We start from the raw sequence: 17,471 nt of genomic DNA on the forward strand, positions 1-17,471 counted from the left end.
TCTGATCTTCAAGCATTAACATAAAATTCACAGACCATTTATCTCTGAACTCTCCTTCCCAATGAAGCAACACAAGTCTGCATTTTTTTTAGTTTTTAGTTTCCAGGCAGAACCAGCTTTTGAAACTCTATTTTCCTGAACTTCCTTTGAGAAAAAGATCAGTCAAACCTCTGTGTTGATACACGCATGAGGATTTGCAAGTGCAAAATAAAACCGCTCCCGAGTCTGTGTGTGCTCCATAATGCAAACATTGAACAAGTTAACATTTAGCTGTCATAGTTGTACGGAGAAGTCAAGTTACAAAGCCGAGACTGGTCAGTGGACAGAACGTGAACTTGGCAGATGAGCTTAATACCCCTTGTGCTCAAGCCTGGAGAGCAGGATATTCCAACCTGCAAGCACTAGCTACAGGCACAATTTAGAACAACCCGTATGTTGTTCTAAATTATTCCAGAGGCTTTTTGGGGTTAAAAAACTGGACAGACATTATAAGCTCCAGCATCAGAAATAAGCAGAGCTTATGGTCAGGATACTTCCTGATGTCTTCTTTGCTCTCAAAAGGCAGAAGCAGGGGAGATACAATCTACCCTTGGGTTTGATGGAAACTAGGCCATAAATAAAAAACATCAGCAGGCAAGGAACAGCCTGCCACAGCCACCTTCCTTTCAGAGTCCATGAGCTGGACACACATGCGTAAGGTCAGATACCGTAGGATCACATCTGTCCTGTCAGGAAGTGTCTCTATGTGTCAACAAAGAAAGGTCTATTGCAGAAGGAAGCCCTGTAAGATGGATATTCAGAAGAAAAGATACTTAGAGTAACATGTCCTTTCTTCCAGCATAACCTATTGCATCAGCATCACTGATATCCTTCAAACACTGAAAGGCAGCTCCAGCCATAAGGACATCACATTACTGTTGACTCGTCAGTGCAAGTTGATATAGGGATTTACGTGTTTTCTACATTAGAACGGAAGCACAGTTATTCAGATGTCTGTGCGGTGCATTGAGGGAAGAGAAAATTCGCAGACCCTGTTTTAACAGAGATGAAGTCCCAGGCCCCGTTGTGGAGATCCATGCACCATGATCAAATTTGCCCTGACATCAGACAGAAAGAATAGCCCAAGTGTTATTGGGCTTCCTTAGTCCAAGGTTAACTTTGTCTTTTGGTTAAGCCTTTAACAAGACGTTTCCTTAACCGTCAGCATTTCATGCCCATTTTATTCTCTTCCAGTAAAAAATACACCTTGGGTTTCACTTAACTGAGTGTGTTGCAAGAAGGTAAGTGGAGCTGATTTAAAGCCTTTCCAAGTCAACAGGAAAATCTCCCATTGTCATCTCTTTGGATCAAGTCCCCATAGCCAGCAAAGCCTTCTAGGTGAGCCTAGGCTATATCTAAGTGCTTAGGAGACAAGGAACTGGACTTCTTGTCAACTGTACAATACAACGGACTTAACAGTTGGGTCTCATTTACTGTGGGAGTGTTTGTAGCGATACTGGGCTGTTCTGCATAGACTTTCCTTTTATTCTAGTTGCCATGTCTTACACCTTCTATACAGTATTACAGTGAAGATTCCCTCAAGAAATGAGGGGCCAGCTCATCCCTTCCTCAAATGAGGTTTAAGAGGAAGGAAATCCCTCTTAGATTTATCTTCAGGGGGTTTCCTGAAAAACTGTTCCATTTGGCTCAACAGGACAAGTGCCTGGCTCCACAGATCCCAGCGGGTCTGCCGAAGGCGAGAGAAAATACCCGAACTGATTCCAGTGGAAACCTGTTTTTAGACTATTCCACGTACAGTGCACAGGCATGTTCCCAGGCACCTGGGAACCTCTATGTTGTTAAAATGGTCCCTAGCATACCTTATGGCCCAGGTTAACTTGAATTCTCCCAAACAGCTCCCAGCATGGCTCAGGATCCAGGACTTTCCACGGTCCCTTCCCAATATAAGCAGTATGGAAGCAGCCTCCCTTCAGTGGGGGCTGAAAGCCTACACACAAGATGCTCCATGACCACTGGCCTCAGTGCCCAGGAATATTTCAGAGCACATTCAGTTTACCAGCTCATGATCATTTGTAGTGTTTAACCTCTGGGGACGTCTGGAGCAGGTGGAGGTTGCAAGGTCCTCTGCGTCTGTGTGTGCCTTTCTGAGGATCTGCATCCTGAGGAGTTACTGGAGAAAGGTGGAACATCCTTCTGTCCTGCTGCACACAACCTTCATGACAGCTATCATGGTCCCAACAGGGGTTCCAAAATCAGGGTGGAAGGAAATTGCAGGTATGGTTTCCCCAGGACAAGTGGGATGTATGTGGGGGAACGTTTTTCCTGCGGGAAGTTGTCTCTGGCACATAGACTAGGGGTACGATGATGTCCTGGTATTTGCATGCTACAGCAATATAACTCTGGCTGCGGCTTACTTCTCTTCCTGCTTTGTTCCTCGATCTACAAAGTACCTTCTGCAAACTTCAGACAGAATTCTGAAGGAGGGTTGCTTTCCTCTGCCAAAGCCTAGTGGCTTCCAGGCAGATCAAAGCAGCCATCACACTGGCCTTGAGGTGCTGTGAACACAACTAATCAAAGCTGTGGACAAGATAAAACTATCTCCATGCAGTATGGCTGACTAGCAAAGATACCATGGCACATGCTCAAAACAGCGTATTAGAGCTTGAATGACTAAAAATATGCTTTGGTTCCAGCTCACCATCAAAGGAAGATAGCTCACTGATGAAAAACAAAATGTTTAATCTTTGTGGGCCTCTTTTCTGGGAAAGGTTTGATTTTGATTGCTGCAGGCATTGCTCCCTTAGTGACTGAGGAGCCGGAGAGTGTGGAAACAGCTCTGTTCCCAAAGGTGCTCCTTGGGGATTGCAGCAATTACACTGGAGACTCAGCAGAGTATTTGGGCCAAAGTGTTTTTGCCACTGTTTGTCTTCACTGCACTCAAGTACCCCATCAGTAGGGATCAATGCTGCAGCTATAAACCCCCCCATGTCTCTTAGACACAGGGTACTGCTCTTTCTCCAGTGATTCTTGTCACACAGAACTCTGGCAGGCCTGGCTCTGCCTAGCCCCAGAGATGATAATACTAAATTCAGTGGGGTGAATAAGGCCTTTTGCTCTTATTGAATGCTGTGCTTTTCATCCAAGCATTGCAGAAGCACTTTGCAAGACAGCAAGTATCTTTACTGCCATTTTAGAGAATAAACAAAGCATGCAACAAAGAATACTCTCCCAACCTCCCTGAGGGCTCAGTGGCAGGAGCTGAGGAGACAAAGATATACGCAGTCTTCTCTGACAAAACTTGTCTGACCGTGGTGGAAAAGCCTAAACAGGAAAGCAGCCGTTGTGAGCCCTTTTGCCAAACAGACCTCACTGATTTAACCTGGCGCCCACAGGATTTATTCTGCCTTGGACAGCTGGCTGCAGTTCTTCTGGGACCCTATGTCTGTATGGGCAGGTCTTTCTCTTTATATCTCTAAGCTTTTTCTGGCTCAAAGTTGTACAGTAGAAGAGCAAAAGAAAAAGGAACCCCAGCAACAACCCATAACTTCTTTTTTTCTTGTTGGCTGGAAGACGGGAACTGACCAATCTATTTCTAAGCCTGGCATCTAGTCAGATCTTTATTTCCACCTTGGGTCCCTCCAGCTTGCCTCCCAGCCTGTGGACACAAACTGCCGAGGCATTTCCTGTTCAAGGTGGTTTTTAAGCGCTGCAGCCAGCCAAGGCAGCCAGCGTGGGTTGCCTGTAGGTGGAGGGAAATTCTTCAGGCACTGCTCCCAGCACATGGAATAATGATTCCAAATTATACTGGGCTCATTTCCAAAGTGCTGTACCCGGTTCTGAGTGGGAATAGGACCTGATTGGACTCAACTTTGTCAGTGTAATTGAAACAGAATATCCTTCCATACTCAGGCCTGGGTTTACAATGCATTATGAGGACTATCAGAGTGATTGGATTTTGTTTTCTTGGTCATCTTTTTTGTCCTATTGGAAAACTCCTGCTGCTATTCTTCAGCCTAGGTTAGCAAGACATTGGGTATCTTTTCTTTGTGTCCAGTGCTCCTTGAAAGAAAAAACCTTGAAAAGCTTAGGGAGGTTCTCCTGGCTCCTGACTATGAAGCAAAGAGCTAAAAGCATTCAGAAGCTTTTGGATATTCAGATTTTTGTCTATCTTTATGTGATACACACAGGGCCAAGTCCTGCTCTCAAATATATGCAATCCTAATCTCCATCACCCAGTGGGGAAATACCTGCTTTAGCCAAGGTTATGTGGTCACAGTGATGGGCAGTCGCTAGCTCCATGTAAGACTCTCAGTGCTGCAGCTATCTGCCAAAGCCCAAGCCCTGGACAAATACCCTGTGCAAATCCCACCCAGACAAATAAAAAGGCTGGCTTCCAGAAGGCAGAGTATTTGCAAAACCCAAGGAAACACTGGCTTTCATTGTTCTACAAGTGCTTTGCTATGTCAAACATGTTACATGTAGGCGTAATCCCCTCCCAGCACGCTGGCTGCAGCATTAGTGGAAATACTAACAGTAGTGATATGTGCTTCCTACCAAGAAGTGGCACAAATGCCAATGCTTTTGACCTAAGGGCAGCTGAATGACATGATTTGCCCTGTTTTTCCCCCTGAATCTGGAGTGAAAGGCAGAGAACAGAAGCATCTTTCCCAGTGATATTACCAACCTTGGTAGCATCTCAAGACAGAAAACCAGTGGCACTCCATCTGAAATCCTAAGACACAATCACTATGTAAACGCTTTCAGTGGCACCCTATATCCCAGTATTGGATATTAACATCTCCTTTTGGCTGCAGAACTGGAGGATTATAAGCAAAAGACATGGAAACCAGAAACCGAGGGTCCTAGTCTGAGCTTTGTTACTGACTCCCTGCATAGCCATGAGCAAGTTGCAACACCTCAGTTTTCCCTTCCATGAAACAGAGAGCAACAAGCTTCATAATCCTCTCAAGAGTTCCTACCACAGGTTTGATATATCTCTGGAAGCAAATCCATCTTTCAGAGTGCTTTTCTATCCTAAAACCTTGCAGTGGCTCTGCTCTGAGAAGGTCACTTTGAGGGAACCAGAACATGCACAAGTGAAAACAGTACCTAATACTTCCCAGGCTAAGGGGTGGCTGGAACATGCATCTGTTCCAACCACTGCAATGAGAATATCAGCATGTGGAAGGGCTGAAACACTGTTTGATATGGAAGGACAAAAATCATGTGTTAATGAGCTCATCCACAGTAAGAAGAGCTTTGGTTTGACGGTGCAGGGACCTATGAGCTGCAGAAGTCCACTGAACAAAGGAGGGAGTTTGGAATTTTCTCTTATCTTTTTGTTTTCCCACACAGCATAAAGAACTTAAGAGAGACAGAAGAATTCCTCCATTTAAGTGTGGCCATGCAACTCTGAGTGTGCAAAGGATGTTTCAATGTTCTGGGTGTTCTTCTGGGCCCTGGACAATTTTCCTTCAAGTCCCTGCTCTGCCACAGGCTTCCTGTGTGAATTCAGAGCAATGGGGCATTAGCCTTTCTATGACTTGGTCTCCCCTAGAAGTAGATGGGAGATAAAGCCCTTCATCTATTGCACGGTAGTGACACAGAAACACACACCCCTAACGCTGGAGGGAAGAGGCAAAAGACCAGACTGACAGATGTATATTGTGGCTGACTGGTTGCATTTTACAAATACCCTTTCAATCCTTGATCTAAGCCATTAAGACCTGGACAGCAAATTAGTCGACAGACTCTGCCCTACAACAACCTCACACACAAACCTGACTCATCACCCATGTCTAAAAGTTTGTTTCCAACAGTGAAAAGAGGAGAAGCCACCTGTTTGCCTCGAAAGGAATGCAGAAAAAGAAATTAGAAGAGGATTAAACAAATTGTTTGGCCTCGCAGAATAGAGGCAAGTGGACTAGAGGCTGCAGCTAGCCCATCTCAGAGTGCAGGATCAGGTCTTGGATACAGCATCAAGTGAAAACCTGCTGCTGCTGGAAATGGTGCAGGCAACCTCATGGTCAGGTTATTGAGGGATATCAGCTGCCCTGTCCTGCCTCTGCTCCAGTCTGAGCTGGGCGCCTTCCTACCAGTATCTCTGCCATTCCTTTCTCCAGAGGCACTGTTCTCTTTCCCACTCCCTCCCAGAGTGTTGAGTGCTCCTAGCAGCTATGTTCAACCCAGTGCCAAGTCCTGTTCAGGAACTCTTCTGTCTATGTAAAAGTATATGTAAAAGTATACTCTGGTCCTTTCAGGTTGCACAGGGCCTGTAAGTGTCACATACTGTCACATCAAGCAAAAGTCATGAAACCAAGCCATGAAAGCAGAGAGAGATTGCAGCAAGAACGAAATCAACAGCCACGTCCCAGCAACGATAAACCTGTCATTTTACAGGTCATTTAGAGAAGGGTCGTTTAAACAGAAAACAGAGCTGAGTTTTGAATCAAAACATTTTTTCTTTTGTCTTTTACCCAGAAAACTGTGAGCAGGTTTATCCTCAACCACTCTGATCCGCCGGGCACCTGCAGGGATCACAGCTGCTTCGATGTAACCTATGGCAACAGAAGAGCAGATGGATGAGAGCATGCCACAGGCAGCCAGAGGCATCAATCATTCAGTATCTCACCATGAAAAAATCAACTCCTGCCCAGGTTGGGGAACCGGGGGAAACACTTCAGATGAGATCCCTGTGTTGGCAGCCAAGTTTCACTGCTGTGACATGCATGGTTATGACTAACATTTCAGCCAGAGAAGAGGGAAGGAAATGCACGTGTGCTGCTTAACTGTGACTTAAGGCTTGTGCTTGGGCCTAATTAGATTTGCTCCCTTCGAATCACCCTGGCTCTCCGGCGGTACTGACAGGGATGCGTGAGGACTGTTCCTGAGCTGATGTGAAGTGTCACTGTCAGGAGCAACACTGCACATCACAGAAGAGGCATCTGTGATTTGAAACGAAGCTTCCAATAGATGCTCCTGCTTTCCTCTCTAAAAAAAAACCCTGCTTGAGGCTGTGATCAGTATCAGAAAGGACTCACTTCCACAAAACATTCTGATGATGCTAAAATTACACAGCAGGAATTAGTGGGACAACTAAAAAATTGTTTTTAGTTACACTTCAGCTTCATATGAAAATTCTGGAGGATATTATGGTAATGTTCTCCTTATAATAAGGCTACTAAACAGAATTCCACAGCTCAGATTTAATGCAACAGCAGAGCAGAAAGCTTCTCAAGGGCTGACCACCAGCCACCTCTAAGCGCTGCCAGCAGATGCACATGCCAAATTAGACCATCTGAGTGTTTTTACAGCACCCCATTATCTTTTTATAGAATTCTCTTGGTTTTTATCTCTCTGAAATTCTCTTGGTCTTTTCATGCTTCCTTCAACAACCAGTAATAGGGCACAATTATACCACTTTTGACTAACAGAATAACAGTAAGAATAATTAGGAGCTACAAGGAAATGTAGCCTGTTTTCCCCCACTGTGGAGCCATGTGGAGTTATGGAGTCGCTCCGTGGGGTGGAAGAGGTGCCTTTAAACTATAAAGCTGAGGAACATTAGGGCAGAGTTTTTCCATTGGCTTCATTGGACTCTGAATCAGGCCCCTGTAAAAGACACTAATCTCATCACAACCATGACTTGATTCCTTCTAATTGGCCACCCAGTTTACTTTGCAGTGTATAACCTGGCACCCCTTTTAGGTTATTGCTCTCCCCTTTCTTTTGGATGTTAAGTAGCTTATCCTGTACCTTCCCTCATCCCTTTTTTTGCTTTAAAGGGCTGTGTGAAACTGCTCCGTATCAGCTCTGCCTTTATGGAAATCTAGAGTCCAGAGCAATGGGTTGGAGAAGTGCTGCCATAAGGAACAGCGACCCCTCTAGCACTCAGCAATGTGTGGGGAGCTGTTTTAGGGGGAAGTGCAGCTGAACGGTCGCACTTCTGCTACACTGATATGGGGGGCCCCAAAGGTGGATGCTGACAGCCTCGTGCATCTCAGGAGTGAGCGATTCTGTTACCAGTACAACATGGACTGAGACAGAAGGGGATTTTGGGACTCAGACTGTGGATTCATTTCTACCTGTGTGAACCAGCAGAGTGCCCAGCCCCTTTGTTGTGCTATGAATATGGCTTGAGCGAGCTCTTGGGTTTCATGAGGTGCATTGGGTGGACAGCTGATCCAAGCTAGACGCTCCCTCTTTCCCTGATCATTGTATCTGAATGACACTTCCCATTCGACCCTTCAGCTCAGTTCTCTGTGCACTTGTTCCTCCTTACTTACTTCTCCCTTACTCAGGGTATCTCAGAAACAGTCAGTCATCTCTTGCAGGAAAACAGAAAGAGGGAGAGCAGAGCTGCAAACCATGCCTGTGTACGGAAGCCAGAGCAGTGGCTCTCCCATCCGCTATTGCAGCATGGGTTTTACTGGGAAAAACCATTACTTCCAGGGTCAATCTTTTTAAGGCAATACTGAAATCTGTTATGAAATCAAAGCAAACAGATGTTGGATTTTATTCTAGACATTGCCAGGAGTTGTTTTTTCATCAGCTGAGATACCAAATTACAGTCAAAACAGAGTGTTTCAGAAATCAAACATCCTCACTGCACCCCATGCATCTGCATATAAACCCGACCGACAATTACCGCCAGACATGAGCACACAGCAAAGGTGTGATTAATGACAGTCCGTCATGGGGAAATAGACCCTATGACACACCTGAACACCCCTGTTAGGAAGCCAGTTTGGAACATGCCCAAGTTTCAGGTGATTTAATGTACCTACTGGGAGACTGTTTACTTATTTATCTTTTGAATCACATGCCAGATACAAATGCCCAGAGCTAAATCATGCAGGGGTTGGATGAAAAGTTGCACTGAATTTAGTGGAAAGGCAGTCACTAATGTCAGTGAACTCTGGATCCGTCCCCTGACCTAGCAGCAGCCAGGAGTGTGTCACACTGCTTTAGAGGTGAGTGAGCTGCGGGGCCATGCTTGAGGTTCAGCTAGTGCCATAAATACGCTCTCATTTCATCACTGTGCCATGAGAGAAACACCACGTGGAAAAGTTGACTTTTATGTTACTTTTTACAATGGTAAATAGTGGAGTGTAAGCTATTAATAATGTATTAGTTCTAGAGACTGTTTAGCTTGGTCTTATACCAGATTTTTCTCCTCATGTAATTTCTAATCCTGATTGATGGCTTTGGGGGGGTTATATTCACAGCTCCTGAATAAGAAGAAACACTGTGCTACTCATTGAGGTCGTGTGGCACAGTCCCGACTGCTGACCTTCACTCTCCTGTTAGTGAACTGCGAACCACTTTGCCATTGTATGGATCTGACCTGTCCTTTCAGAGGTGAAGCAGAGTTCTTGGGCATGTCCCACCAGGAGTGTCTTGACACTCTCATTCATTATTTCCAGCAATAATGTGTGAGTTACTCGTCAAATCCTATTGCAAACAGACTAGATAACATCCATGCAAATTTGCCACAGGTACAAACTCGGATCACAACCACCACTCCAGTCTGGTCCTTAATGCTAATGTGAGGCTTCTGGTCACAGAATATTCCTGATCTTTGAGATAACTGCACCAGAAAACACCTCCATTGTTTTCCAGGCACATTTTATTAAGCAAACTGTAACAGCAGATTGCCAGAAAGATTATCAAGTGTCAGCTAGTAAGACCAAAAAAAGTCTCAGAGTTGGCCCTGAGTCAAGGGCTCTCAAAGATCTGTTAGGTCTTAGGATAATTGTCTGCAATGCAGGGGTTTGCAAGGTTGGACTTAAAGTTCTGCTTTAAATGAGGAACTGGTTAAAGACTGATGAGATTTGGCAACTATCAGGCAGTATTTCTAGTAATTTCACCCATAAATCAGCCTGTTAAGATGAAGCTTTGAAAGTACAACAGGAGAACTTCATTATTTGATAATTTATAGTGCTGTACGTAGTATACTCCACCTTGGGAACAGTTACTTTGGCACGCACCAATCTTTCTGGATAATTTGCATTACATCAGTGTCTCAGGAATGTAAGACTGTGATTGAAGCAAATCCTAGATACAAATTATATGGTGTAACGCGTATTAGGAGAGACACCAGAACAAAGAGGTGGCTTTGTCATCAAGGAGATTAATATGTGAACAGTGGCTACTGTATCTTCATTTAAATGCTGGAGAGATTTGCAAGAGGAAAGCAGCTCACACAGGAAAATCCATTGTTAGCCATTATTATTATTATTCCCAGAAAGAACAGAAAGTTTAGCGTGAACTTCAGAATGTCACTGATCTGCTACAAAACTGTTCTCCTGGTTCACACTGCAACGAGAGGTGGACTCCGAGGTAAAGGAAAGATTATCCCATGGCTGAAAGTACTGATCTTTGGGCACTGTACCTTCATAACTTAACCCTGTGCACACACGAGAATCAGGTGTGAGAAAGTCAACAGTGCTCATCCCATTATCAAACTTCCCAAAAGTGCTTTGAACAAAGATCTCAAGGGAGAAGCCAAGGAAATCAGACTGCCCTGCCTACCTGCTGGTCATGGCCAGCACAGCTTCCTCAATGTTTTAGGAATACAAACCAGCTGGGTGTCTCAGTTTCCATGGACCTTCCCACCTTGCACCTTTTGCTGAGTGCTAGTTGTTGCAGTGGAGTGGAAATATGTCCAGTGGTAACTGCATGTCCATTTTCTAAATAGTTGTGATGATTCTCACTTGCTATTAGCTTGAGAGTAATTCCTCCATCAGTCTACTTCCAGCCATGGGATAGCTCATTGGAAGAAAATCATTTCACTGGGGAGCCATGGATAGATTTCAAAGCCGCCTACTATTGCTGTGAAGTTGGTTGCTGGAATTTCTAACTTGCACATTCTGCTTAAACCCTTGTAAGACATCCCAGACTTAGCCCCAGGCCTCTATTTTCTCATTTAGATGTACACCCTAGTGACAAAAAAAGAGTTGCTAAAGATGCTCCTAGCCAGCACTACAGCACCACTGTTCAAACATCCTTTCTTTCTTTTAAATATGTGCTGGACAAGTAATGTACACAATAAAAAGCCTGCTTTTTCACCATCTTAAAAGGAAAAATTGCTAGCAAAGATACACTCTTCGTTTTCCAAAATGATAGTTACAACAACTGGCATATCTCACCTTATTCTGTTCTGTCATTAAAAAAATCCAAATATCTGTGGCCCTTGTTTTGGATCACAAGCAAAGGGCAGCAATGAAAATCTTGATACGGCTGAGAAAAATCGAGAGAGACAGATGCAGGTCTCATTCTCAATGCAGGTCTCTGAGCATTAGAGGCCAGCCTTGGAGTCCGGACAGAAGTCGTCAGTGATAAATCAGCTACCCAACAGATACGAGCCAAAGAGCTGTCCTTTATTTCTAGGCCCCCTGTACAGTGGCAGGGAGACAAAGATGGACGTCAGAACAAGTCTGTGTTTGTTTTTGAAAAATTATTTTGTAGAAATAGGTACAGGGCACGCTGCCAGTCAAAAGTAAACCTCAGTCTAAACAGTGCATTCAGTTGGCCTACTGAAAACAGCCAGCTGCACACAAGTGTATGTGATGTTTAGTATCACAATAAAGGCTTTTGACCTCCTCCCCCAAACAGAAGTAGAGTTCATTTACAGCTGGATCATCCTGGATAACAGGTGGCAGGATCTGGACTGCTGGATCTCCTATGAGGCACTTCGAACAGTCCACCATCGAGCCCCACCAGGGTGGCAGAACCTCATCTGTGACATTAAGGTTGGGAAAAAAAAAAAAAGAAATAGGCCCAGTTCTTTTTACTTGGTTAATGAAAATCTGGCTTTCTTTCATGCGGATAGGTTTCTAAAAGGAAAGCATCTGTGCTTGATACCTTTGACAAACCAAGCTAAATAGTAAAACGACTTGAAGTTTATCCATGGCTTTGGATACCAATCTTCCCATCTAATCCAACCAAAAGAAGACAAAGAACCAACACCAAAGGATGTCACCAACAGCCACTGACACTGCAAAAAGCATTCAAGTATCTTACACGAGAAACACTTGGGAATAGCCTTTGCCTTTGCCATCACACATGTCGAAACCTTCTTACAATGACTATTGGTTACTAAGAAACAGAAAGGAGTTGGCATGGATTTAGTTCAGTTAATAGGGCTTGACAATATAATTTGCAATCACAGGACATATAGGGACCGATCTCACAGTCAGCGGAGTCCCACGTGCCGAGCCGCTGAGGATCTGGCCCAAAGGTTGCAGCTGCAATTCCCAAAACAGATACCACTCCAAAACAATCAATGTCTTGATATTTGAAGACTATTCCCTTCTGAAATAATACATCAGCATACTTGACTCAGTGTGTTGGCCTTGACTTGGGTCGCAGCAAGTTTGTGGGGATTTGCTGCTGACCCGTGCAATCATTTACATATCCAAACTCTGAATCTGTTACTGCAGTCGTATTGCGTATTCTCCTTTGCCCCAGCTCTCGCCAGATTTTTGTACTTATGTGCTAAAATGTCAATTTAAAGAAAAAAGGCCAATTTTCTTCTTGAGTAACCTCATGTTCACTTGTGATACCTTAGACCCAACCCTGGAGCTTTGCCTACTGCATGAGAGTCACTACGTTAACCTGAGGATGTGATTCTGCGAAAGAGCAGTCTATGAATAGAAATTGAAGGGAGTAACTCATAACCCATAAAATGTTTGCAGAATCGGGCCTGGAAATGGTAAGTGAGACCAACGAGTCTGTTTTTAGTGTCTAACATAAAAGAAACCCAAAGGCAGGAAAACATGAGCAGTGAACAATGAAAAGACTAAATGTTCTTTTCATTTTAGTAGGCTAGGATGCTCAGTAAAAGAGCATAATTTAAAAAAAATAAAAATCAAACATGATTTTGCTTGGCATATCACAGATTGTACTTTTTAAAAGTATTCCCAAATAAAATTTAATTCCCTTTAAAATTAATAAATCAAAACATCTAGTAAATGATTATGAGATTATAATTGTAAAAACAATTGTCTTACAGATTAGGTGAGATAGGTAAAGGTGGAAACATTGCATTGACAAAGCAACATTTTGACAGGTTTCTGCTTCTGAGATGATCAGCAAAGGATAAGGATCAACAAATGCTTGAATGCTGACCACAATTCAGTCAGGCATCTCTTCTTATTAGGCTACAGGGTGCTGGGAGTGAAAGCCTCCGTAGCGTCCTGGCAGCCAGACAACCAGTTACGGCTGACACTGTTCTGTTCCTACAGCCTTACCACCCTCAAGCAGTCTGAGTAGTTGGAAACAGGTGCAACCTCCTGACAGTGATCCAGAAATTTCTTATTTATCTGCACAAGATGTTTCATAGTCTCATCGGAAAAGATAAAAGATAGTTACACCTCAGAAGCAATTAAGAAGTTCATGAACAGCTATAAAATCTGCTACAGAAATGGAGAATAGTTTTTTTTCAAGGAAACGAGAAACTTTTCCCACCATTTGCATCAAATGCAAATGCCTTGACATAAGTAGGCGGAAAATAACTGGGACAAAAGAGACAAAGGCAATAATGCAGGAAATCATTCAACAGGTTGGCCTAGCAATGCAAGAGCACAAATGTGCTCCAGAAAGATGTGGTGGAGGTGGGAAATCCTACCTGCATCTCAGAGGAGGTGACAGATCACAGCCGGCTCCACAGATAAGAAGGAAGAGGGTGCAGAGGAAGAGGTCAATGAACAAAATCAGAGGCTCAGACTTCAGTGCTGAGAGCTTGATTCATGGAAGCAGCTAAGCACTGATGCTGCTTTGGTAACTAAACAGAATTGAAGCGTGTGCTTAAAGGGAATCTTTATGTGCTTTGCTAACTCCATCCTGGAGTAGCACGTGTTGAATGTATTTCTCCTTACAGAAATGGCAATGCTGTATTCCCTGAATGTGAATATTTTTTTCTGGACAATTCCTTCCTCTTGGAGCAGCTTGCAAATCCTGAATCTGGATTTCCCTCCCTTTGACTCATTAGGATGTGTGATAACAGGTTTCTCAGAAGCACAATACAGAAAGTCTGGAACAAGGACTAATTCAAACCCCAAGCTGTACTCACATTAATGTTTAACAAGAGAGGGGAAAGTCTCAAGTCCGACTGGAAACTCTTGTATCCTATACTGGATACTATTGCTGGCAGGGAATCAGTAAAAATATGCAGAGGGGAGCGCTCTTTCATTTAGCTGAGATATCCTGATTATAACATGAATCATATGCAACATGCAACATGCATCATTCTGAGCTCTCAAAGAGCTCAAAGATGGTGCTGAAATCAGACTTCCCTCCCACTGGAAATGATACTGTGATCTTGTCACTGATTTAAAATCAACAGTACCGGTAGCATTTAAAAATGAGAAACACAACTTCATTCTGAATTTCAGACAGAGGCAATGGCTGGTATGTGGGCAACTGAATAAGAAGCAGACAGAGTATCATGTTCGAATTGAGTTGGGTTTTGTTTTGTGTTTCTTACATGCTTACTAGAGCAGATGAGTCCAGTGCTATCCAAGAAGAAGAGCTAGTGCTACCACTCTTTAACTCTCCTCAAGCAGTTAAGAGAACCCCCACTCCACTAAAATGCTGCTGAGGGTTACTCACCCATCCCCTTGGTGTGGTTGAAGTCGCCTTTCACCACTTTACAGGTTTTGCCATCACCACTGCAGATTCCACAGCGATCCTCTTTGGCAGCTGAGCCAATGATTCCATCGCAGCCAATTTTCTAATGACAACAACCAGAGGTCCCCATTATTTTGTTTGCAAGGTTAAAGTATCTCTAAACATTGAGGTCAGGCCTAAGACATCTGACTGCAAACCTGAACGGGAAGAGAACACTGTCAATCAGGGGAGCACTTATCTGGAACAGTGTTGAGTGGGTCATTCGGCAACCCCCTCCTCTAACACTAAGAGCACGAACTTTGATTCTGAAGATTTAACTGAAGAAAGTTTCACAAACTCTAGTTCTTCCAGATGTCATCATAGCTTTAATACTAACCCACTCTAACTTCCTTCAAACACAACAGATTAAAACAACGTATACAGTTTGTATAGCAATTTCCACCTGAGGAGCTCAAAGGCACCCCAGAGAAAGGGATCACTACTGTGATACTAAGATTAGAGAAGACAAAAATGTGACTTCCTTAAATGAAAAATAACCCAACTGATCAGAATCCTGGTCATAGCCCTTCACCACACAAAAATTCAGATTGCTGTTACAAGTTCCAGTGCTGCTCACTGAACGAGCTCTGCTTTGGATCGGGATCTTAACTGGGAGTGTAACATTCAGTTCTGATTACACTTTTGCAATACCTGAAAAAGACCTCATCAATCAAATAGCTCAATATACCCGCAATGCAAAAGTACTTCAGTGGAAGCAGGTCACGTTCATATTTGGCCAATCTTTACCATAAGATTGTTTACACAATTATGGAATTTTCCATATGCTTGCACTGCATTAAGCTTAGACATTCAATTGTTAAAAAAAACCACCAAACCACCAAACCCTAACAATTTCACCTGAAGCTTCTTTTAAAATAGCATTTTCATAATTTTCTATACCTACCTAAACTTTTTCCAATAAAAATCTGCAGCTTTGCTTCCACAGACAGGTATTACTAGAACAGTCACAGTATTCTCCCTGTAGCTATAGAGATTGTCCTTATTCACACATTATGATGGTGACCATAGCACATTTGCAGATCTTGAGATTGATAAGACTTACTGCCATTAGTCTATGAAAATTGGTTTCTGCCCATGTAAGACCCTCAAAATAATCAGCAACTCACTCTTAAAACATAAATTTCTACTGAAATAAGAGTTGTCATTAAGCAAGTTATTAGCAGAGATTCTACTATTAAAAATAAGTTGAAGACTTATTCTCTGTAGATAAACAGTTTCTTGGCACATGAGTTAGCAGGACTGTCACTAATAATACTTATTTGAATAAGGCCGTTGGGTTTCTCCCTTTCTTGCCTTCTTATAATAAAGCCAGAGGAGAGTTGGAGAGATATCTTAGGGAACAATCAAAACAACAAACATTTTGAAAAATAGGGTAAGCAGGGAAATATTAAGAGAACTTGAGCTGTTTATCTGAGACTGTCTGCGTGTAAGCAATGTGATTTGGACCTCAACTCAAATGTTCCCCATGATTTAGAAGACACTGGCCACTGCCTAAGTCCAGATGCATTACAGGGATCAAAGCCTGCCAGCATTCAGAGGTGTTCTGATGCAGTGTTTGTCTGGGTAAATCATTACAGACAGACACATGCTGAGAAAGGATGATCATCCTAAACATATACAAGGGAAATATTGCTCATTAACTAGACCAGCATGTAAGTTGGTGGACGAGAATGACAGGAAAAAACCTGTATAAATGGGAGCTGAAGGAAGGTAGGAAGACGACCATGGAGTTTCTGGCAGTTGCAATTCTCAAGTCTAAACTTCACACCCGTGTCCAACAAATAATTTTGGGATATTGAATGTGATTCTGCCCCCAAAACAGAAGGATGTCCCAGCAGTTCTCCTTCCAGGAAAATAAATACGATTTATTAATGGGGTTGCTGAAAGGCAGCTGGAAATATATGCCTGCCTGCCACCCTGCTGAGATACTGGAAAGGCTGCATTTAATTTAAGACTCTAGCGCTATCTTTTATTGTACTGCATTGTTATTAGCACTATGTGAGCACACGAATGAATAAAGGGAATATAATGAGTGTTGAACCACACTTATTCCCAGTGCTACATGAGGAGTCTGTAGGACTGTAACGGAGGCAGGCAAAGAATGGGGAGTTAGCAATCACATGCTTTGCATTTATGCTGTAGTTTCCCACATAATGTAAACCAGTGTGAGCCAGCAAAGACTCCGAAAGAATAAGTCCCCTCTCTTCTCAAACTGGGGATCAAGACAAGCCATTTTCTCCCACATTAACTAGGTCACTGACACACTTTGACATGAGAGACCCTCTCTAAAGGCATGGAAAGACCACCCACTGAATCCACAAATGTACCTCCCAAAATTTTTGCTGCTTTTTACCTTTCATTTCACCCTAATTCCCTGTGAGTGGAGGAACTGGGAGTGGCCCTTGCAGCCTTCGCTTCAATGGCACCATCCCTCCCATCCACAGGGCAGACCTTCCTGTTAAACCAGGGCTTGAGGATTAAAGTCCCCATCAAGTCTGGGCCAGGAAATGGCTTCTTACAAGGGAAGATCTTTCAGAGAATAAAACAGTTTTCTTTCTTGGCTTCAAGATGAAAATTGGTGTGTTCTTGATACTTTATGGGGGAAAAATACCTTGGAAGCACTTTACTCTTGTCTACATAAACATTAAAGCCCATTTCCCCCTCCTCAAGCCTTCCAATCATTTCCAAAGTAAAAACATATTTGATAACAGTACATAATGAAACAGCTTTTGTTAAGATTTGATGATGGATTCCAAAAGCTGCACAGTTGTTTAGAAACA

General features: G+C 43.2%; 1 protein-coding gene across 2 annotated transcripts in view; it reads right to left on the bottom strand.

The window, feature by feature from the left end:
- ADAMTS17 (ADAM metallopeptidase with thrombospondin type 1 motif 17) overlaps window positions 1–17,471 on the bottom strand; it is a 191,336-nt gene that overhangs the window by 45,087 nt on the left and 128,778 nt on the right. The window contains exons 15-17 of one of the 2 annotated variants that reach the window (XM_075100680.1): window positions 14,614–14,734; window positions 12,025–12,099; window positions 6,477–6,557 (exon numbers count right to left, since the gene is read on the bottom strand). In XM_075100680.1, coding sequence (XP_074956781.1) covers window positions 6,477–6,557; window positions 12,025–12,099; window positions 14,614–14,734 — 277 coding nt within the window. The remainder of the gene's footprint in view (window positions 1–6,476; window positions 6,558–12,024; window positions 12,100–14,613; window positions 14,735–17,471) is intronic. The other variant, XM_075100679.1, reaches the window with a different exon arrangement.

The sequence above is a fragment of the Phalacrocorax aristotelis genome, chromosome 7 (genome assembly GCF_949628215.1).
Source record: "Phalacrocorax aristotelis chromosome 7, bGulAri2.1, whole genome shotgun sequence".
NCBI lineage: Eukaryota > Metazoa > Chordata > Aves > Suliformes > Phalacrocoracidae > Phalacrocorax > Phalacrocorax aristotelis.